The 21,970-nt window shown below is 41.2% G+C and overlaps 1 protein-coding gene across 1 annotated transcript in view; it reads left to right on the top strand.

Moving 5' to 3' along the window:
• The first annotated feature begins 14,593 nt into the window (after window positions 1-14,593).
• The window catches only part of TMEM161B (transmembrane protein 161B), a 33,635-nt gene continuing 26,258 nt past the window's right edge, over window positions 14,594-21,970 (top strand). The window contains exons 1-2 of the mRNA XM_082497784.1: window positions 14,594-14,697; window positions 21,209-21,289. Coding sequence (XP_082353910.1) covers window positions 14,624-14,697; window positions 21,209-21,289 — 155 coding nt within the window. The 5' untranslated portion in view covers window positions 14,594-14,623. The remainder of the gene's footprint in view (window positions 14,698-21,208; window positions 21,290-21,970) is intronic.

Below are 21,970 nucleotides of genomic sequence, written 5' to 3' on the forward strand. Positions count from 1 at the left end.
ACAGGGGACAATCTTCTTCAGCTTGTTCGCTGCAAAGGCCCTACTCAGCCCATATAAATCCTTTTAAAAAATCCATAGCGATTACAACTTTGGCCTCATTTTTTTTGTGAGTATTGACTGTTTTTGTTGAACACCCTTTAAGCAACACTAGAATTAAAATACTAGGGCTCTAAACTCCTACTTGTTAGAGTTCAAGACAACCAATATGTAATTCTTCTTTCAGTTAATAAAACAGCTCTGCTTGCTATCAGTTTCAATGGCTTATTTTCCATAAAATGCCACCAAATTTTTATCAGCGATGAAATCTCATGCCAAAGAGTTCCACAGGGAGGTTATGAATTTCCTTTAAAAGACAGTTTTGAGATGTTTGCGTTCATAAGTGTTAAATGTGTCTCAAACCAGTTGCCATCCAAATGCATCTGAACTCTTACTATTCCTACACTAACAAGAATGCTTTTCAGTTGTAACTTTGCTATTTTAGGAACTTACTAATTTCCGTTAGTATTCTCTGTATGCCAGAACACATGATTAATGGTGTAAACAGAATGCCTTCAGAACTTGTCGTTTTCTTCAGCTGACAGTGCTTTTCTCTACCCTGCTGCATTTGCCACAAATGTCATCAAATTAGCATTAATAAATTGGGAGGACCAAGATTTGTTGACTAAAATGAAATGAAGAGGTGAAAACTACCTTGTTTTTGTCCCTGGTACTATAATCTCTGGTATCTGAGAGGATTTCCTTTGAAGTCTGTTTGCCCTATTGTTTTCTTATTGTAATGTTGAGTGGGTTTTGTTGGGTTTTTCTTTTAGCTGCCACCTGTTTCAAAGGAACAATTAAAAACGTCAAAATGTCACAGTTTGTAAGTCTCCATGGCAGTTAAGACGTTACTAAATTACCTTTTCCTAGGTATTTGTGTGTGGAGCGAGATTTAGATTAACGGTGAATCCCACCCCTTGGGATTCACTGAAAGGCAGGGCAAGTTTGTCAAAATACCAACGGATGTAGATAAATGTTTTCCATAAAAATATTACTTATCCGTTCAAGTGGAATGCATATGCTTTCCAGTTTCCCGTTCACCCATTATGGTACACTTGAAGCAGCGGGATTTACAGGAAAGCTGTTTTCTTATTTCAGTCAAGAAAGACGACAATTTGCTGTCGCTCTTTTCGGGCTGGCTATGAAGGCAAATCCTTTTATGACAGGAACCACGGGCTAAACGGGCCGGGGATGACAGGGCGAACGCTGTTCTGCCTTGGAAGAGCGGCGGGAAGGCAGACACGCGCTTACATTTTTCTCAAGCCGAAAGGCTCCGCGCCGTTTCCCGCCTCCACGGCACACCGGCGGCCCTGTGAGGCGGCGGTAGGCCCCACTCTCCTCAGGGCTTTTCGGAAGGCCTCGCTACGCTCTCGTACTCCTCAGGGATGGCCGTTAACCACCGCCATCACTGAGGAAGGCGGGAGCGACCGCCCCAACAGCACTTCCGGCTTCAGCCTCCCGTTCTGCGCATGCGCGTTGCCACTGCCGGTGCCCTGCCCGGGGAGGGCTGCCCAAACAGAGCCTGACAGAAGTCGCGCAAAGAAACCGGGTAACGGCGTGCTCGGGCGCCTCCGCTTCGCCTCTACCCCTTCGACCCGTCGGGGGCGGAATGGCAGGCGCGGTGAGGTGGTCGCCGAGGGTCTGCCTGGCGCGCCACGGCCACGGTCGCTCAGGCGATTAGTTGGACAGCTTAAGGGGGTCCTCGGGCTGACGGGGGTGTCGGGGTCCTGGCGTGACCTCCGTGCGGCCAGGCGTGCGCCGGGCGGGAGCGGCGGTGGCGGATTTATGTGCTGGGAGCGGGGCCGGGTTGGGCCGCTGGAGCGGGGGCGGCAGGGGGGGCTGGTTGGAGCACCATGGTAAGCGGGGTAGCGGGGGGGGGGGAACAGTGAGGGGAGGGAGGTGCGGGGTACGAGGTAGGGGTACGGGAACGGGACGGGGGGACCGGGATGGGGCCGGGACGGCTTGGGGGTGAGGCCCCCTGTCCTGAGTCTGAGGGGGGGGGGGCTCGCTGCGCCCCGCCTGTGTGCCGGGGCTGAGGCCCTGCCGTCCCCGGCCTGCCTTGGCGGCGGGAACAGGTTTAGGGGTGTCTGGAGCGGGGGTGGTGGTGGTTGATCTCCCTTATTAGTTACTCATTAAGAAAACACCTTGCCTTTTGCTTCCTCACTGCGGCCTTACACCGGCACGCTTTTACTTGCTAGTGGTTATTTCCCCCTTTGCTGCTTTTCCACTGAGGAGTGGAGTGAGCTGCTATGCTTTGTGGTCTGTGTCAGGTTTAAGATGGGTTTTTATAAGTTTATGCTGCTGCTTGTTTACATCTCCTGTAGACCCCCATGAATAGATTATTTGATTAGCCGTGGTATTGAATGTGTCCAGAAACCTTTGCCAAACACTTTGGTTTTCATTACTGTTGATTCATTTTCAGTGCTCTGGGTTACATTGCAGCAGTAGTATATGCAAATACATTGGGTTTATGAAAAATCCTGCCTCAGATTACTTTTTCTGACAGATGTTTTAGCACTGACACAACTTGGCATAACACACAGTAAATTAACTTCTCGTAAAATAAACGGTAATAGAATAGCAAAGTTTGACTGGTGTAATTGCCGCTAATGACCAAGTGTGTTGGATCTATGTAGCTTAAATAGTGGAGGCTGGTTATTTCATGAATGGACCTCCTTTGCTATAAAGATACACTGAATTTTGTATTTAGGTCCTAGTAACCATTCAAAACACCTGAGTTGGTTCTGCTTTCAATGTACTTATTTTACAGATATGAGATATATGGAGCACCATAAGGATACATGAGTGGAGGTAGAAAGGCATATTTTTTATGTCGCATTACTACACATATTTCTTGTCCATATGGAAATTGATATCAATATGTCATTTTAAGTGATGGAAGCCTTGCTTAGAGAACATACTTCAGAGTTATACTTTGAGCAAAATCTGACTTTTAACTTGTCTAATACTTAAATATTTAATCACCTGATTCTAGTAAGGTATTTTTTAATTATGTGTGTTTTGAAATCTGAAAGGAACCGTGTAGGTAGCTTTTTCATTTTGTCTTCTCCATTCTCTTTTTATTTTCTGTAGATGTTAGAATATTTAATCAAAAGGTCTTGTGAGACTCCTGTTGTTTGCAGGAGTGCATGGGTGCTGTCCTCTAGCTCTGTATTTGAAGCTACTTTTGGAAATTGTAGGCAAATACAGCTTTTCCTCTCAGTGTAGGTCCTTATTGAAATAAATTAAGTGTTTGCTTCTGTTGCCTGGTGGGGTTTAAAAATCAGGTCCAATTTTCTTTGCTAGTTGCTGGCAGTGTGGACAAATAATCTTTGTGTGTGGTTCCATGACGTAAGCAAAGTGAAAAGATAATAGTCCACTTTTATGCTGCTTGGAAGCTGTACTCTCCAGTTTCAAAGCAACAGGAAAGTGAAATGTTCACCAGTTTCTTTTGCATCGGGAGGCTTATAAATCAAGTCACCAAAACAATTTCCTGGCAGTGCTTTGCCAAGTTGGGACCGCCAGGACTCATCTATGCAGTTGCAATGCCAGTTATGCTCACAACTTTAAACTCTGCACAACCGTCTTAATAGGGCATGGTGTTTTAGGCTGTTCAGCAGAGACATTAAAAACTTTTCACTTTTTATACTTGGAAGGATTCCTGTAATGGCAAAGCCTGCTATTTAAAAACAAATGTTCTGGAAAGTGAGAACTTCCATAGTTCCTACTTGTGTTAATTGGTGAAGTATGGGTAAACTAGATCTTTAAAATCTTTGGATAGTAATAATAGAATATAACCTTGTTTTTTTCCTTTATAGTAGATCAGTTCTCTGAACTAGTTTTACCTGAAGTTTAACATACATTAGATACGTGTTAGTGTTCTGCACAACAAACGTTCTATATCAGCTTCTTCAGTAATAATGATAATTCTGCAATTTTATAAATGCCCTTGTTGCGGGCATGAGACTTCTATAGTAATAACTGGATTTGCCTAGTGATCACTAGTTCTGTAATCTTGGCTTAGAGGGCCTCAGTGGAAAAAGAAGCAAGATTGTCAGGTAAAATGCTGTTGGCTGACTGAAATGTAGTTTTGGTTTGAAATAAAAACACCCTGTTTCAAAGGGATTCATGCTGCTGGTGACTGCTTCCATCTGGTAGTTCATGGCTCAGTGACATGACCTTTGTGTGGGGAAGACCTGCAAAGATGAGCCGTTCAGTGGTAGTCCCAAATTCTTTGTATGTTCTTCATGCCACATTATGCATCTTTTTTTCATCCTGCTGTGTTGCAAACAGTGGTAGGTGTAGAAAAATACAAATTCAGGGAGAACTTGGCCATGAAGAAAGAAAAAAAAATAAAATCTGAATTTTGAAGAGGTCTCTTGGCATAGATTTCTTTCCCAAAATTAGCTTTATGAATGTCTGATTTTTACAAATAGTAATATTTGAACTGCCTCAGATTGCCAACTCTAAGACATCATTCTGACTATAGATATTTTGTGAAAATAGTATTTTTTCACAGAAAGCATTCATTTTAAGACTTTGCACAGTCTTTTCTTTGGCCATCCCATATAATGGTTTCTACTATTTAGCCAACAATTTTGAATTGCATTTATGTTTCGAGCACTGTCTTGCTTTTGCAAGCTGCAGCTTGAGCGTGGACCTGTACACATGGAGAAAACTTTACATATGGAACAGTCTCATCTAATAGCAAGAGCAATAACATGTCATTCATCAAACGGCATTTCAAATAGGTTGCATCGATTTAGCTTCTAGGCTTCACAAATATCATTGCACTGTGGAAATGCAGAAGATAGGAGTATTTATTATATTCTTCTAGAGATCTTGCTGGTTGCTACTAATATAAAAGCTTTTCCATTTCTTACTTGAAAATTCGCAACCTTTTTAATATGTTTGTGTGCTACCATTGAAAGAGATTGATATGCCCTGAATTAACATCTATAGAATACTCCAGTGCACTCGAGTAAAAATCTTGTTTTTACAAGACTTGCCACTTCAGAAAAGTAAGTAGTTGGCATTGCATTTCTGAAGCTGAAATGGTAAATTGGATTCTACTAGCACTGCTTTTTCAGGCATGCCGTTGCATTGCTAGTGCAATCCTGGTGCATACAGCAGTTGGCTGCAGTTCAAGGCCCTTGTCTTGCAATGGAGGAGATTGTTATTGTTAGGGAACAAGTAGTTTCGGAGTCCTGTGTGAAACTAGGTATTTAAATTATTTGTCATATCTAGGTATGTGGTAGGAGAAAAAAGAGGGGAAAAAGCTGACCTGTTACTACAGGTGTGGGAGAATAACCTTGGGCAAGGTCAAAGTGAGGAGACTAGAGTGGTGTCTTGGCATGAAACTATTAGCCTTGGCTATCTTTGCTGTGTATGTTCTGTAAATCAATTCACGATGAAAGAAAAATGTCCTTTAGGCAGAAGTACTTTTAACAATTTGTTTGGTTTTTTTTTTTGTTACTATTCCGAGGTAGCTGTTGGTGTACTTAAAGTACTCTTAACTTGTAGATAAGAGTATTGTAACTTTATCTTGATTGCTTATTCTTACTTTTTGTTCTCCTAATTATCAGCAACAGTGTCTCCAGGTATGTAGTATAAAAGGTATAGACTGTGAAAACCAAAGTCTAGGCTATACTTTATTCAATGTTATACTGTTCCCTTTTGGACCTGTCATCTTTTTTTTTTTTGTGGTTTTAAGAAATCTGGCAATCTTCCCTTTAATGGAGCTGCTGACACTTCTCTTGTAGGCCATTTATGTGTTCTCTGCTATGTTTTATTAAAAGCTTTCTTGTAAAATGTGTGCTGTGTTGTACAAGTGAAAGTAAGAATGCCATACTTACTGAAGGAGTTGGAACTGAGCACAGTGCTCAAGACTTTTAAGACACCTCTAACCAAAGACCTTCCACTGTCACAAACACCGCCAGACTGCAGTTTATTAGACAGTGTAGTCCCGAAGAGCATGTACTATTTCAGTCTCATCTTTGACCACAAGATTGCTTGCCAGCCTCTGTTTTGCAGAGAAACTGACTTAACTGTCTTACAGTCATCTTTTCTTTGGGCTGAGTGCTTCTCGGTGTTACACAGAGTGACAGAAATGTTTCTGACCAGCAAGATACTGACTTCTGTGTCCAGTGCCTTGAATTTGGATTTCAAATTCCAAGCTGTGAACCTGCAGCATGATAGGGACGTGGATGTATGTGGAATCAGAGAGTGCCAAAGGTCTTATGAAACAGATTCAAATGATGTAATTTTCCACAAACTGTTCTGTAACTGCAGACACTTTATTAAATCTGTGCAGCAGTTCCTCATCTCAAAGAGGTGAATAATGCTTCTATTACTTTTGAGTCAAGCCTGTCAATGGTTGTATGCTCATTTACTTTATCACAGATCACATGAGTTGGTGGGTTCCAGGTTTTGTTCACCAGAGCCCCTCAAAATCCCCTTGTGATTGTGGACTTTGCCCATCAGCACCTTCTCCCTTGAATGCATATCATACTGTATTAAGCAGGGTTAGATTTTTTTATTTACGTCTAAATTCTAAACTGTGTCTTCTAATTTAGAGTATGGCAAGTAGAGGATATAAGATACTGGTGGGAACCAACACCTATTCTTCATTCATGTTCCTGAAATGCGTGCTATTGAATTTAAACTGATATTAGCGGTAATGGGAAGACTTAAAAGTATGTGGGAGACTTGATCTACACAGAGCCTGAATTGGAATGAACCCTGTATTTTGTGGTTTTGTGTGTGGTGAAAAGATGTGTTCTGGTGTTGCAATAGGAGATAGTTTGGGATGATGTAGATTTTTCCAGTGTATTAATAAACTTATAAATGGTGTGTAACCATGTACAGGCAAAATAGTAGAGTTGGCAAAAATGTGCTTTGCACATAGCATGTTATTTTGAGTGGGCATATCACTTACTATATTCCTGTGCCACATGTTCTTGGCTGATTGCAAGAAGATTAATGCAGTGGAATTTTTTAATTTCATGTGACAGCTTTAGTCTATTAACATATTGTTTGTGGTTGATTACTAACTTTCAGGAATCAAGAGAAAAATACCCTGATTGAGTGAGTGGGTATATCAGTTTTTCTAATTGCTTGAAGTGTAGAAAAATACCAGAAGAATATTTCCACTGTGACATTGCTGATTTTTAATTTTTTTTAATGGCTTAAAATTTGCAAGACTCTTTTCAGTTGTAAGCTGAAATATTTTTGTAGATACTTCTATTTTTAGGAAATATAGTAGTAACCTTTATGGGAGTGAGTATGGTGAATTGCTGCTGAAAGAGGGTGGGGAGGATGCAGAGAAATGTTCAGTGGCTTAAGAAGAAACGATCCTAATGGATTCAGTTACAACTTGCAGCCTTCACTTGAGTAAGGAAATGAGTAGGTGCATTTTTAAATAGTCAGTTGAATTGTAGGTATTTTAGCTCAGCTAGTGGACCTATTAACCTGTATAAAAAAAAAAAAAAAATAGCTGCCTTTATTTGCATCATTTTCCCTCCTGTTGTCTTGAGGTCAAAAGGCATTTTCTTTCCCTTACAAATAGAAAGCCCTAGGAGTAATTGAAGTGACACACCGGCACCTGAATAGGTAGTCTTCCTAACAAAGAGTATTCTAGAGAAATATTAATGCAACTTTGCATTGAGACAGTGGACTCTGAGGATCATAGCTCAGTAGGCAGGCTAGGTGGAGGGGCGGTGGTTTCTCTCACATTGGGTGGAAGTGGCTTATTGTGAGGTAGTCAGAATAAATATTTGATTTTAAAATGCATCATTTGTTTTTTAAACAGATTGTAAACCTCCTAACCAATTTAGTAATTTAAATATATCAAATCTGTTATGCAGGCCACTTGTTTTAATAACAATTGCTTTCTTTTAAAGTACACTTCCCCTTAGCCAAGGAACTGGTTTGGGTAATCTTAGGCACAGGACTCCAAGATGTAAAGAATCCCTAATAAAGGTAGAGTGTTTAAAATAATACATACAGCTTGCTTTCAATCCTGATCTCGATCCCTAGTCTTGGTGACAGGGATCATAAGCAAATGTGAGGTCTTGCTTTTTGATGGCACCAATGTAAAACAACAGTAGAAATTTCAAGGAGAGGAGGGGGGAGCTAGCAAAGAGAGGGTTGTGTACTAAAGAAGCTTAACATATCTGTAAAAGAAATCCCAAAGGTGTTATTTCAAGTTATAAAAAAGTAACAAGTACTTCTAAATGATACTTGACACTTTGTGATGTGTGATACTGGACATCACTTCTAACATTTCATCTGCCTATAATTTTTCATAAAAGCAGTATTGACACAACTTCTGATTTATTTAAATGGAAAAAAAAAGCGTTGAAGGGATGTCATGGTTTAGGCCAAATAGGCTACTGGGGACCTGGGGTACCCCAGATGGGACCGACAGATGCTCCACTCTACCCCCCTTCAAAGAGAGGGGCAGAGGAGGAAAAAGAGACTTAGGAGTTTAGAAGAAACTAAACTACTTTAGTGAAATATTAATAATAAAATGAAAAGAAATAATGAAATATATACTAAACTGTATCAAGCTCCCAAGATGACAATCACGTCACCGGCTGGCACTGGGGCAGTCCCAGGCTGGACTCAGTGACAGATGGGAACTGGATTCCAGATCTGCATTCAGGATCGGGATCACAAAGTCCTCCTCAGATGTCGGCTATCGAAGGAAGAGTGCTCACCCTTTGATCCCTCAGCTTTTACACTGAGCTTGAGGCAGATGGGATGGAATACCCCGTTGGTCAGTTTTGGGTCACCCGTCCTGTCCACTCCTCCCTGCAGGTGGGACCCCTCTATGCTTTTCCGCTTCCGACCCTCCAACGGGGCAAATCACAAAGTGGGTTGGCCGTGGGGGTTATGGCAATGAGTATAAGCAGAGCCTCTCTGCATGCCATGCCCGGGCATCAGCTGTAACCATTGGGCTTATCACCCTGAGAGAGTGAACACTGTCTGCACTATATGCAGTTAATGTCAGTAGTTAGAGAGGCCCAGCTAAGAAGCGAAGTTACTGAACAAAATTGGTTCTGTTTTACCTCAAACCAGGACAAGGGAGAACAGAGAACTTCCCTTAGTACGATCTTTAAGACCGAAGAAAATATTGCTGAGTTGAAGGGGGAAGGTTGAAGAGGAGTGGTGGATCCTGTAGGTTAACAGCTGTTTGCATAGTGGGTATTGACAGCAGGGACTTGTATGATCAGAGGACCCTCTCTGAGGTTTGAGGACTGCTAGGAGGGGACAGCATCCACCTGATGGAGTTGGGCAAAAGCATCTTTACCAACAGACTCGCCAAACTGGTATGATGAGCTCTAGACTGGGACTGAGGAAGGAGGTGATGACTCCTTCCTTAGGGCAACTAAGATGATGAAGGGAGTGGAGCATCTCCCTTATGAGGAAAGACTGAGGGAGCTGGGTCTCTTGAGTTTGGAGAAGAGGAGACTGAGGGGTGATCTTATTAGCGTTTATAAATATATAAAGGGGGAATGTCATGAGGATGGAGCCAGGCTCTTCTCAGTAGCGACCAGTGATAGGACAAGGGGTAATGGATTCAAGCTGGAACACAAGAGGTTCCACTTAAATTTGAGAAGAAACTTCTTCTCAGTGAGGGTGACAGAGCACTGGCACAGGCTGCCCAGGGAGGTTGTGGAGTCTCCTTCTCTGGAGACATTCAAAACTCACCTGGACGCCTTCCTGTGCAACCTCGTCTAGGTGTTCCTGCTCCGACAGGGGGATTGGACTAGATGATCTTTTGAGGTCCCTTCCAATCCCTAGCATACTGTGATACTGTGACTCACAAATCGAGAGGAAAAAGTGGTGGACTGGGTTGGTAAGCAAAGGATGCAGGGTGATGCGGAGAGGAGTCCTTGAAAACAACTAAAGAGGGCAGAAGGCGGCCCACACAAGTATATAAACACAAACAAGGAAATGCCTGTACACAGATATTGATGCCAGCATTATGGGGGAGAAGCTTTTATACCTCTTCTGGGAAATTGGCACACTTTGGTGCATCTCTGACCTGCTTGTACACTAATGCATGCAGTGTGGGGAGAAAATGGGAAAGTAGGGGGCTGTGTAAAGTTGCAGAGCTGTGATTTCATTGGAATAACAAAGATGTGATGGGTAGCTCATACGATTGGAGTGCTGCCGTGGATGGCTGCATGCCCTTTAGAAGGACTGGCTGGGACAGGGAGGATGGGGACTTGCTCTAATGTGAAGGAACAGCAGGGATGTATGGAGGCCTGCCATGGGATGAAAAACGAACCAACGAGCTTATGGGTAAGGACTAGAGGGCAGAGCAGCATGGGTGATTTTGTGGAAGGTGTCTGCTGTAGGTAGCCTTAATCCTGAAGAAGTAGAAGATAAGGCCTTCGTTAGACAACGGGAAGAATCCTCAGGTTTTCAGGCACTGGTCCTATTGGGTACCTCAGCTACCCCAGTATCTTCTGAAGAGACAATGCAGGAAGGCATAAGCAATCCAGGAGATTTTTTTGTGTGCTTTGATGTCAGTTTCCTAACACAAGTGATTGGGGAGCTGATGAGAAGATGTGTTCTGCTGGGCCTCAGACTTGCAAACACAGAACTAGTTGGTGATGTGAAGGTCATGCAGCCTTTGCTGCAGAGACTGTTGGGTGGTAGAGTTCAAGATCCTGAGAGAAGCAAATGAGGCCAGTGGCAGGTTCACAATCCTAGGCTGCAGGAGAGCAGACTTTGGCCTGATCAGGCGTCAGCTTGGAAGAATCCTATGGGATATGGTCTTGGAGAGAAGAGGGGTCTGGGAAAGGTGGTTGACTTTTAAGGATCACCTTTTTCAAGCTCAAGAACAATCCATCCTGATGTACATGGATGAACACATAGCTCATGACTAAGCTCAAACATAGAAAGGAAGTGTGCAGGAGGTGGAAGCAGGGTCAGGTCACCCAGGAGGAATACCGAGAAACTGTCTGAGCATGCAGGGGTGGGGTTAGGAAAGCAAAAGCCCACCTGGAGTTGAGTTTGATGCAGAACATGAATGGCAACAAGAAAACGTCTACAAGTATAACAACAGCAAATGTACTATGATGGAAAACATGGGCCTGCTTCTGACTGGTGCAGGAGACTTGATGGCAAAGGACATGGGAAAGACCAAGATACTAATGCTGCCTTTGCCTTGGTCTTCATTGATAAAATTTGTCTTCAGAAATCCCAGGCTCCTGAGACCAGTAGGAGGGTCTGGAGCAATGAAGGCTTACCCCTTGGTGGAAGACATGTTAGGGAGCATTTAAACAAGTTGTAGATACACGTGTGCGTGGGTCCTGATGGGATGCACCCATCTGTGCTGAGGGAGTGGCCGATGATGTTGCAAGGTCACTCTCTTTGGCCACCCTCACTCTGACCTTGAAAGGTCATGGCAATCAGGGAAGTTTGCTGAGGACTTCAGAAATCAAATGTTATTTTTGTCTTCAGGAAGTGAGAATATGGGAAGTACAGGCTGGTGAGCTGCCCCTTCATCCCTGAGGGGGTAATTGTGGTGGTTTAGCTTCAGCTGGCAACAAAGAACCATATGGCCCCTCCCTTAGCCCCCCCCCCCCCCCCAGCCTTGGGGAGAATTGGAAGAAAAAGGCAAAACTCTTGGGTTGAGATAAAGGCAGTTTAACAGAATGGCAAAGGAAAGAGGAATGTACAAACACAATTATGGTATCACTGCTTTAGTCTGGGCATGGCATCACATGGATCCTTGGAAATTAACCCATCCCTGCTGGAACCAGAACAGTAATAAAACAAATAGCCCTGGAAATTAAATCCAAACATATTAAAGACAAGGTGGGTTTGAGAGTAGTCAGCTTGGACTTTTGAAGGGAAAGTCCTACCTGACCAACTTGATAGCATTCTACAATGAAATTACTAGTTTGGGGACAAGGGTAAAAGGGGATATTGTTTAGCTTCACCTTAGCAAAGCTTTCAACACCATCTGCCATAACATCCTCATAGGCAAACTGATGAAGTACGGACTAGGTAGCTGAGCAGCAAGGTGGACTAGAAACTGGCTGAGGTGCTGAACTCAAAATGTTGTGATTTGTGGCACAGAGTCCAGCTGTAGGCTGGTCACTAGTGATGTGCCCCAGGTGTTGATACTGATGCTAGTGTTATTTAGCATCTTCATTAACAACGTGGAAGATGGAAGAGAGTGCACCCTGAGCAAGTTTGCAGATGGTGCAAAACTCGAGTCACTGCTACATCTGGTAGTTGTATTGGCATTCAGAGGGAACTCTGCAGGCTGCAGAAATGGGTCAACAGGAGTCTCATGCAGCTCAAAAAAAAAAAAGGAAACGCCAACATGCTTGAGGAGGAATAAGCCTTGGCACCAGTACATGCGGGGGGCTGTCAGCCTGGGCAGTTTGGCAGAAAAGGACCTCGAGGTCCTGGAGATCGTTAAGTTGAGCGTAAGCCAGCAGTGAGCCCTTGTGGCAAAGGCAGCCAACAGCACCCTGAGCTGCATTATGCTGAGAATCCCCAGCAAGCTGACAAAGGTGCACACCTCTAGTCAGCAGTGGTGAGACACTGGAGTGCTGCATCTGATTTTGGGTTCCCCAGTACAAGAGAGACATAGGCTTACTGGAGAGAGTCTAGCGCAGGGCCACAAAGATGACTGGACCATCTGTCATATGAGGAAAAGTTGAGAGCTGTGACTGTTGAGCCTAGAGAAGGTTCAGGAGGCATCTTATCTGTGCGTATAAATACTTGATGCGGAGGAATAAAGAAGATGGAGCAAGACTCTTCTCAGTGGTGCCCAGTGGAAGAACAAGAAGCAGTGGACACAATACAGAATACTTTAATTAAATGTAAGAAAGAAAAAAACTTTAAAGTGAGAATGGTCAAACACTGGCATAGGTTGCCCCGAGAGGTTGTGGAGTCTCCGTTCTTGGAGATGCTCAAAGCCTGACTGAACATGTGGCTCTGAGCAAGCTGCTGTAGTTAACCTTGTTCTTAGCAGGGGAGCTTGGACTAGATAATATCCAGAGGTTCATTCCAATCTCATCTGTTTCACCATTTTATAAGAATCGCTCTTTCCTTGCTTAAATTATCTCTAAATTGAGAGAAACTTCTGGTAAAAGTAATGTAGTTAAATTTCCTCCAAGAGAACAGGTATGTTAGGTGGATGTGTTCGAACGATGGCAGTACTGCCTGGTGTGCTGCTAGTGAGGTGTTCTTGAGGGACGAACCTTACTTCTTCCTTTGGGGAATTTTGGAGAAAGTGTTTCTCAAGAGTATGAGCTAATCTGTGTTTTATTTGGCAGTGGTTAATTGTGTACTGCTTCCATATGTAGAAATACTTTTGCCTCCTGACCTTCTATAGCACCTTGCATCACTACAATGCTAGTGAAGTGTAATTCCCAACTTCTACAACTAGAGAAGGAAATATCTTCTCTTCAAAATATTGTTAGTAACTAGCAATTACCAAAAGTTGATGTCTAAGAATTGAAAGTGCATATTAATTTCTATATGCCATGACTGAAATATGGCATTTTATGCTCTGATTGAAGAAGTGTCTGTACTCCTTTCCATGAGAAAGTATCCTGAAAAACAGTTTAAAAGATTGAAAGTAGCTTATTTGGTTGATTCTTAGCGTCTTTTCACTTGCGTGGTTTTGTAAACTTCCCTTGCATATCTGTTTGATACTTTTTACTATTGCTTGTGATGTTTTAAGCATGGAAGTCTTGCTTTAGTAGAGGAAATATGGTGTACACACTTCATGCTGTTTTTTGATATGGTCTTAGTATTAGTTGATAGTTTCACGTGCAGGATGAGTATGTAGTATGATGCAACATTTCATTCATTGTTATTGAGCTTCAGAAGTTTAAAGTTGCTTTATTTAAAAACAAACAAACAAAACCCCAAAACCCACCAACAACCAATAGTCAGAATTAAAGCTTGCTGAGTGACTGGGAATGAGATTGCTGCTGGCTCTGCTGAAGTGCCAAATCCCGATCGAGAGTTGGATGTTAAAGTGAAGCTATGCTGACTCCTGCGTGCCCTTCCCTCTCTTCCCCACCCGTGCCTGGAGTTCAGAAAGGAGCAAATGTTCTGCAGTAATCAAAGCCTGAAATTTCCTGAGGTGGATGTGGTAAATTATTGTTAATTCCAGTGGGTTTGTGTGGTGTCAGCTGTTAAATTATGTCGGAACTGAAGAGACCACAAAATCCAAGATTGTAATTAGTGATGTAATTTGAAGGCATAATGTGTTGTGAAATGTTATGTCCACATGTGGTCTTACAGTCTGTGAAACAGGGGGCATACATTACCAGCTTTGTGACCTAACAATGCCTTTTCCCTTCAATGAAGTATGTAACTTTATTATAGCAAGTTCCAGGGGATTTCTTGAAAACTGATATGGTATGTTTTTTTTTTCCCCTCTAGTGTAAAAAGAACTAAAAAAGGTTATCCCTACCATTCAAGGTGTTTTTAATTTTTTAGTATCTTTTAAAGGTACTTCAGCACTTTTCTAAAACGCATATTGACTTGTTATTAACTTATTCCCCTACAGGGTGTGATAGGTGTTCAGTTGGTGGTTACCATGGTAATGGCTAGTGTCATACAGAAGATCATACCTCACTATTCTCTTGCTCGTTGGCTTCTCTGTAGTGGCAGGTAAGATAAGAAACAGTTGCTCTATTGTGTGTGAATATGGTAATACTATTATGCATTAGAGTAGTAACAGTAAAACATACTAATCTAGGTTGTTTTCTTGAAAAATAATTAATCTGCTGTTCTTAAATTTATTACAATAGTATTGTGATGCCTGACTTAACAGCCTCAAGGTGTAAAAACAGTGTTGCTGTGAAAGAACAGACTTGTTTGTTGTTATTAATTGTAGCAGTCATAAAGTTAGCTGTTGTCCAGCTCTTATGTTACTAAAGGCAGAAGTTACGTACTTTAATATTAAAAAGCTAAACTGAATACAGGACACTGAAAAAAGGAAGTTTTTTTTTCTCTGTATTGTCTCAGTGTTCCTGATAATACACCTGCTGATTAGCCTTGCACCTAAAGAGTGCTTAGGTGTTTATTAAAAATTCTATTCTTAATACTTCATAGGACAGGATTAGTATAAATTTCAGTACACCACTTCCTCATAACAATAGATCAAACAGACATAATGAGTTGCAAGGGGAGCATTCCCTGTGTGGCTGTATCCATAATAACAACAAAAACCAGCAGCTGTTTTGAATATAAGTCAGTATCTTAAATATTAAAAGAATCATAGACACTGTGTTTTTTCGTTTGGGAAGAAAAACAGTTTGTATGATTAGAAGGTAGTTTGCTGTCTTTTGTAATTGTTAAAATTTTGAGAATACCAAATCTCTACTCCCTGATTTCTGAAGAAGCATCCTTGAATAATAATGTGCTCCATAGGAGTCTTAACCAGTCTCATATAATTTTCCTCTGCATTTCAGAATTACCAACTTTGTTCTTTTTAATTTTCCCCATTTCATCACCCAAAGAGTTGCTAATGAAAAATGACTCTAAATGTTGTTTAGATGTATGTTAGGTATCACTGGTTAGGTGTAATGGAAAACAGTAATTGTCAGGTGAATAATAGGAACAAGAATTATACTCTTAATTGTTGTGTTAAGTTTCATTGTTGACCACATCTGCAGGGTATTGATCACGTTTTTTGTGCTCTTAAAAGAATATTAAATTAATGAACATGAAATTGCATACCACTTATTTTTAAGGTGTGTTACTACCATTGTGGTTTTTATCAGCAATTATTCAAATAATATTTTCTGCTTTTTATGTCTTATCTAAAAGTTTTATTCAAATTTTTATTTAAAAATGTAGATACTTATTTGCTCTTCTTAAAGAATTGCTCAATATTATGCCCATGTTCTTCATTCTTGTGAAATTTTGACTTTCTGTATCCTTGTTCTAAGGCATGCCTTGTGCCAGTGATAGGGAAAGGCTGTGCTGTTGAAATATTTGTCATAATCCTTTTCTCCTGTTTTCTTTGCACACCTGCAGATTGATAAAAACATAAAGCAGGATTTCTGCACTTGCACTTATGGAATTGTGCTCCCATTGAAGTCAATGGGAGTCTTGTTATTGCCTTTCATGTTAGTAGCCTCGAGAATCTCCTTGTTGCTTTTCACTGTTCTTCTATTTATCTGGTAACTATTTTAGTGCATTGTAATTTCTGTCGTTGTGAATAACCTCCTGAATACAAGAATTATGTGAAGACCCAGAAATAATGCCGTGTTCCAGAAATAAAAACAAGTCAGATGCTTCACTGCAGCAAGAATCTGAATTCTAATGGCAGAAAGAAAAACAGTTCTCTTCTTAGTTTAGCTGACAAACTGTCTTTCATGTTAACCCATTTTCCTTAGTGCTGTCTTTTTGCCAATGGTGTTTTCTTTGACAGACCTGTGTGGGTGTGGGTGGGGGTGGTGGAGGGTTTTATTTACACATAAGTGTACAGGCAGGGGCAGACGCACTCTTAAGCGGTCCAGCTTTCCTAGGAAAAGTTACTACCTGCTCCTCCTTTCCTCTGTCAATATGCTTCAACTAATCTTTGGTTCCCAAAGCTGGTTTTTAAGTTATTTGTGTGTCTTTCTTCCAAAGGGTTGGGAGGCTTTCCTAAGCAAGACAGTCTCAAATGTCTACAGATAGCCCTTGCCAAATGGGAGGGAGGATAAACACATTACCAGATAAGCTAGAAACTCTTAAGTGGCCAGTTGGTTTCAAGATGCCTGTATGTGTATGTTAAAAGGAAACATGGACACTTCAAAATTTAAAACAATGGTTAGAATAGGTAGACATAAGATACTTATTTGTTTACAGAACTCACAGCTATCATTGCCTGTTGAAAAACTATTTATTTAAATTTGTAAAGAAATACAAACTTTTTCAATCAATGCTATTTACAGAGCTTGAACTGAATTTGAATATTCATATTTATTGAAGTAAATGAATTGGCAGCCAAAGCATCTGCATAGGCCTTTGAATTCTTTAACTGATGAAACATTCTCTACCAAAATGTTGCATTTAAGTTGCTCTGCTGCATTCTATTTTCTGGCCATCTCAGGAGGACAGGAGAAAATGGATGTTTTGTAGTGCACTCATTAATGACCTTAATTGAAATTAACTGGTGTGTATCTCTGCTGTTGTTGCGATTTAGACTAACTTGGTCAGAGCTACAGAGTAATCAGTTGTGGGATCTCAGTTTTAGAGCTGATATAAGCTAAAGCAGATACTAATTACTTTTTTTTTTTAGTTCTACCTTAATGAAAATGTTTGTTCAGGTCTCTTGATTTTGAGATTGTATATGCAAAGTGTTTAGGGGTTAGTAACTAAAAAAAAATCCCTAAACTCTTGTATCCTGTTAGTTGTAATTAGGAATCATGTGCAACATAATTCTGTACTGTAATTAAGAGCAAATTGTGGTTTAAGTGTTTGATTTGTCTTAGTATGTTAAACAGAACAACAATTTTCTGTTCTGCTGTATTAGGAACTGTTTCTCTATCTGTGCAGGAAAGATTTTGAAAAATGAGCTTTCCAACACAGGTGATTCTCATCATTGCAGAACTACTTGTGGTGCTTTCAGCATGCCAAGTTCTGATCTGGGAGATGGTGAATGACAAAGCAGAAGACTATTCCTTTGCTTTCCCCCACTTTCTCTAGGTCATGTGAAAGATAGGAAGAAGGCAGTATCTCCAATGTAGTTTGACATCTTGGATGAGAAGGTTGTTGCTCTGGTTTCTGTGTGATTCCCGGTGTTAACAAAGTCTCTTTTGCAGCAAAGTTTACAAACAGGAAATTTTTCAGCTGGGACCACACATGGTAAAAATAAATTAATGAAATAACTTTCACTCTTACTGGTGCCCCCTAAAAACCCCACAAACAAAATTCAGCCCCTCTTCTCCCCCCCTAAACTCCTTGTTCGTGCAAAGTCTGTAGGAGTTACCATTTTCAGATTTTGAACTGGCAGTGAATTCCTTCAAGGGAAAACTGCAGCATGTGATGGTTTGGATCTCTGTGATGTGTTACTGCCTGGTACTGAAGTTCTTTTCTCTTGAAGAAATCCCAGCATCAACTGATTCTTTAGCCTGTGTCAGCAGGTACTGCTGTGCTCATTGAACCCCCTATTAACCAGACTGTACTCTTTGTAATATTGCTGGCTTGAACTCTTACTTACCTGTTGCACTAGTTTTTAAGATGATGTCCATGAACTCTGTGAACCTGTCTGTTTAATACTTCATTATGCCAGCAATTAAACTGCCGAAATTGGGAGCTCTTCTTGAAATGTGTTTTGATTTTTGTCACACCATTTTTCTTCGTTCCCACCTCTCTGTCTTCAGCCAAGTCTAGTGCAGTGTCTAGGGCAGTATCAGGACAGAAAGGCTATGTCTCCTGTTTAAGATCTGCCAGGCAGGCCTATGCTCAGTGGTACGTACATTTCATTAAAATAGTACGTACTCTTTCTTGCATTTTTTATCCAGTGTCCCTTGCAGCACATGTGCACACACATGAAGTGTCCGTGCCATCGTAAGGAAGGTAGAAGATGTATAATACTGCTTGTTGTGGCAGCTTGCATTTAGGACTGTTTCTGCTTTTAGCACGAGTCTCGTAGCAGTGAACCTCCCTCAGTGTTTGATGTGTAGACAATGTTCCATTAAGAATTACAAACTTTTTTATATTTACATGAAAGGCTATGTTCTGTGAATATACAGATGGGTGGACCAGACTTCCACTTGGGACAGAAAGCCTTTCCAAAACAGAGCTGGGAATCAAGTGTTATCAAGTGGCTTGAGGTTATTTGAATGTGATAGTTATTTTCCAAATATGCCTTGCTTTCTTTTTGAAATTGAATGTAACTTAATCCCTAATTTGCCAACGTAGGTTTGAATGGTCCTACTTGATGAAGGTTTCTTAACGTGAGAAGTACTGATGGTTGTGGATTCCGTTATCATCTGTAACTAGAGCCTTGTGTTAACCTATGTCACCAATTAGTGGCCTCGTACTCTGGAAAAGTACTTACACATAAATAGAGATAAATTTCCCAAGTCTGTTCCAGTTAATGCTTGGGCTCCTTTGCCTCGGCATTTCAGAATGGAGATGAGTAACATCCTTCCTGCATCTGGACAGCAACCCTCCCTTGCTGAATGTGGAAGAGGCCTTGTTTCAGCTACTAAGGTTCTTGACATGCTTAGAGATTAAGGTAAAATGTACCATCTTAGAGACTTAACCTTCTTTGGCTTTCCTCCTTGGAATTTCCTTGCCACTACATGCCTTTTAAATAAATGAGTGATGGATGGTGCATTGATTTGTGAAAGCGAAAAAGCTTGCAGCTCAGCTACATGCAAATTAGTGATTTCTTTTTTAATAGCACTTTTTCTAGTAGGAGTTGAAGATAACACTGAAGAGGTGTTTAGGAAAGGAATGTTGATGTTACAGTCTGCTCTGTCTAAGAAAAAAGGCTGTTAATGGTTATTTGATAATAGCTATTCTGGAAAATTACTGTTTCTTTGAGAGGCATAATTATACTTTATAAAATCATTTAGACTATGGTTCTGATGGGTAGCTGTAATGGTATAATTATTCTAGTGAACTTTTTCCAATATCAGTGCAACTTTGCTGCATTTGATAGCTTGAAAATTTGGTGTTTTGAGAAGTGAAGGGCTTTCACTTGAATGACAAAGTAGCAAAGCTTTCTAATTATGAATAAGCATCTCATGCTGGAGAGAACTGAAGTTTAGCTGTGGTGGTTCAGTTCGGGTAGGGTTGTTACTTGCACATGACTATTTTCGTTGTAGATGAAATGATAGAATACCAGGTTGGAAGGGACCTCAAGGATCATTTGGTCCATCCTTTCTTGGCAAAAGCACAGTCTAGACAAGATGGCCCAGCACCCTGTCCAGCTGAAATCTGAAAGTGTCCAATGATGGGGAATCCACCACTGCCTTGGGGAGATTATTCCAATGGCTGATTGTTCTCATTGTGGAAAATTTTCCTCTTGTGTCCAATTAGAATCTCCCCAGGAGTAACTTTTACCCATCAAACCTCGCCCTTTCCCTGTGACTCTTTGTAAAAAGGGAGTCTCCATCTTGTTTGTAGCCACCCTTTAAATGCTGGAACATAGTGATAAGGTATCTCCTAAGTTTCTTTTCTCAAGGCTGAACAAACCCAGTTCTCTCAGCCTTTCCTCATATGACTGGTTTCCCGGTCCTTGGATCATCTTTATGGCCCTCTCCAGCCTGTCCACATCTTTTTAGATAGTGGAGACCAAAACGGAACACAGTGTTCCATGTGTGGCCTGACCAGCACTGAGTAGAGTGGGATACTGAGATGATGAGCGTGTCCAGAGAAGGGCTACAAAGCTGGTGAAGGGTCTGGAGGACAAACCTTATGAGGAACGACTGAGGGATCTGGGGTTGTTTAGCCTGGAGAAGAGGAGGCTGAGGGGAGACCTTATCACCCTCTGCAACTCCCTGAAAGGAGCTTTTAGAGAGATGGGAGCTGACCTCTTCTCCCTGGTGACAAGTGATAGGACAAGAGGAAAAGGGTTCAAGTTATGTCAGGGCAGGTTTAGATTGGATATTAGGAAGCATTTTTTCACTGAAAGGGTTATTAAACATTGGAATAGGCTGCCCAGAGAGGTGGTGGATTCACCATCCCTGGAGGTGTTTAAGAAAAGGGTAGATGAGGTGCTTAGGGACATGGTTTAGGAGTGGTGGTGTTTTTATCAGGGTAGGTTAATGGTTGGACTTGATGATCTTAAAGGTCCCTTCCAACCTCACTGATTCTATGATTCTATGATTTCTTCATCTCTGCTGGTGATGCCCTTGTTGATGCAGCTGCTCCCAGTCAGGTAGATCCAGCTTGTGCCGCCCTGCTGGATTATGTTTTCCCAGATGCAAGACCTTACACTTGTTTTTGTTGAACAGCATAAGGTTCTTGTTAGCCCACTCTTCCAACCTATCCAGGCCTTCCTGCAGGGTTGTTCTCCATTCCAAAGTGTGAGCAGTTCCTCCACTTAGGTGTTGCAAATGACCAGTGTTTTAATATGCATATAGATCTATGTTGATATACAGTTGTTTTTTTTTTTTTAAACCCACTAAATTGCTAATACTGATACTGTTTTAAATGAGCTTTTATTTTTCCTTAGTTTAAGGTGGTATCAGCATCCTACTGAAGAAGAACTAAGGATTCTTGCAGGGAAACAAAGAGGGAAGAGCAAAAAAGACAGGTAAATACTTGTTTTAAGTTTTTGTTTTTTAACTTTTTTGTTTTAGCATGAACCTTATAATAGCTTTGCTAGCCGTCTTTTGTTTTAATGTCAGTTAAAAACTGCTGGTTGTGTATGACTGCCCTGCTTGCGTTAATTGTCACAGCTCTGTCCCAAACTGTGTTCTTTCAGTTTAGCAGAGTTGAATATGCCCAAATTGTGCAAGACTGGGTGATTTTCAGTCCACAAAATTGGTTTGTGAAATTGCTGATTTGGTGGCAAGGAGATTTTTAGTGAATATATTCATTTGGATGGAAACTGAGGAAAGCAAATCTTCTATAGGATTGAAGCTCTTTGTCTTGAAGCAAGAGTAGAGAAATTTGTGTATATTAGTTCAACACAGGATTAGTCTGAGCCACCACCTTACACAGCTGTGAAAAAGGTAAATGTGTTCCTAGGGTGTATTAGATGAGGTATTGATAGTAGAAGAGATAGCAAAATATTAATCCTCTTGGACAAGGCACCAGTGTAGAACTTTATCTGGATTACTGTGGACAGTTCTGATCACTCATGTTCAAGAAAAATTAATTGGTACATGAACAGAAGGCTGCTAGGATCATGCAGAAAAGAGAAAGTATGTCTTACAAGAGGAGGCTAAAAGAGCTTGGCTTGTTTAACCTAGCAAAAAGATGACTGAGAGGG

The sequence above is a fragment of the Vanellus vanellus genome (assembly GCF_965231255.1).
Source record: "Vanellus vanellus genome assembly, chromosome: Z".
Taxonomy (NCBI): domain Eukaryota; kingdom Metazoa; phylum Chordata; class Aves; order Charadriiformes; family Charadriidae; genus Vanellus; species Vanellus vanellus.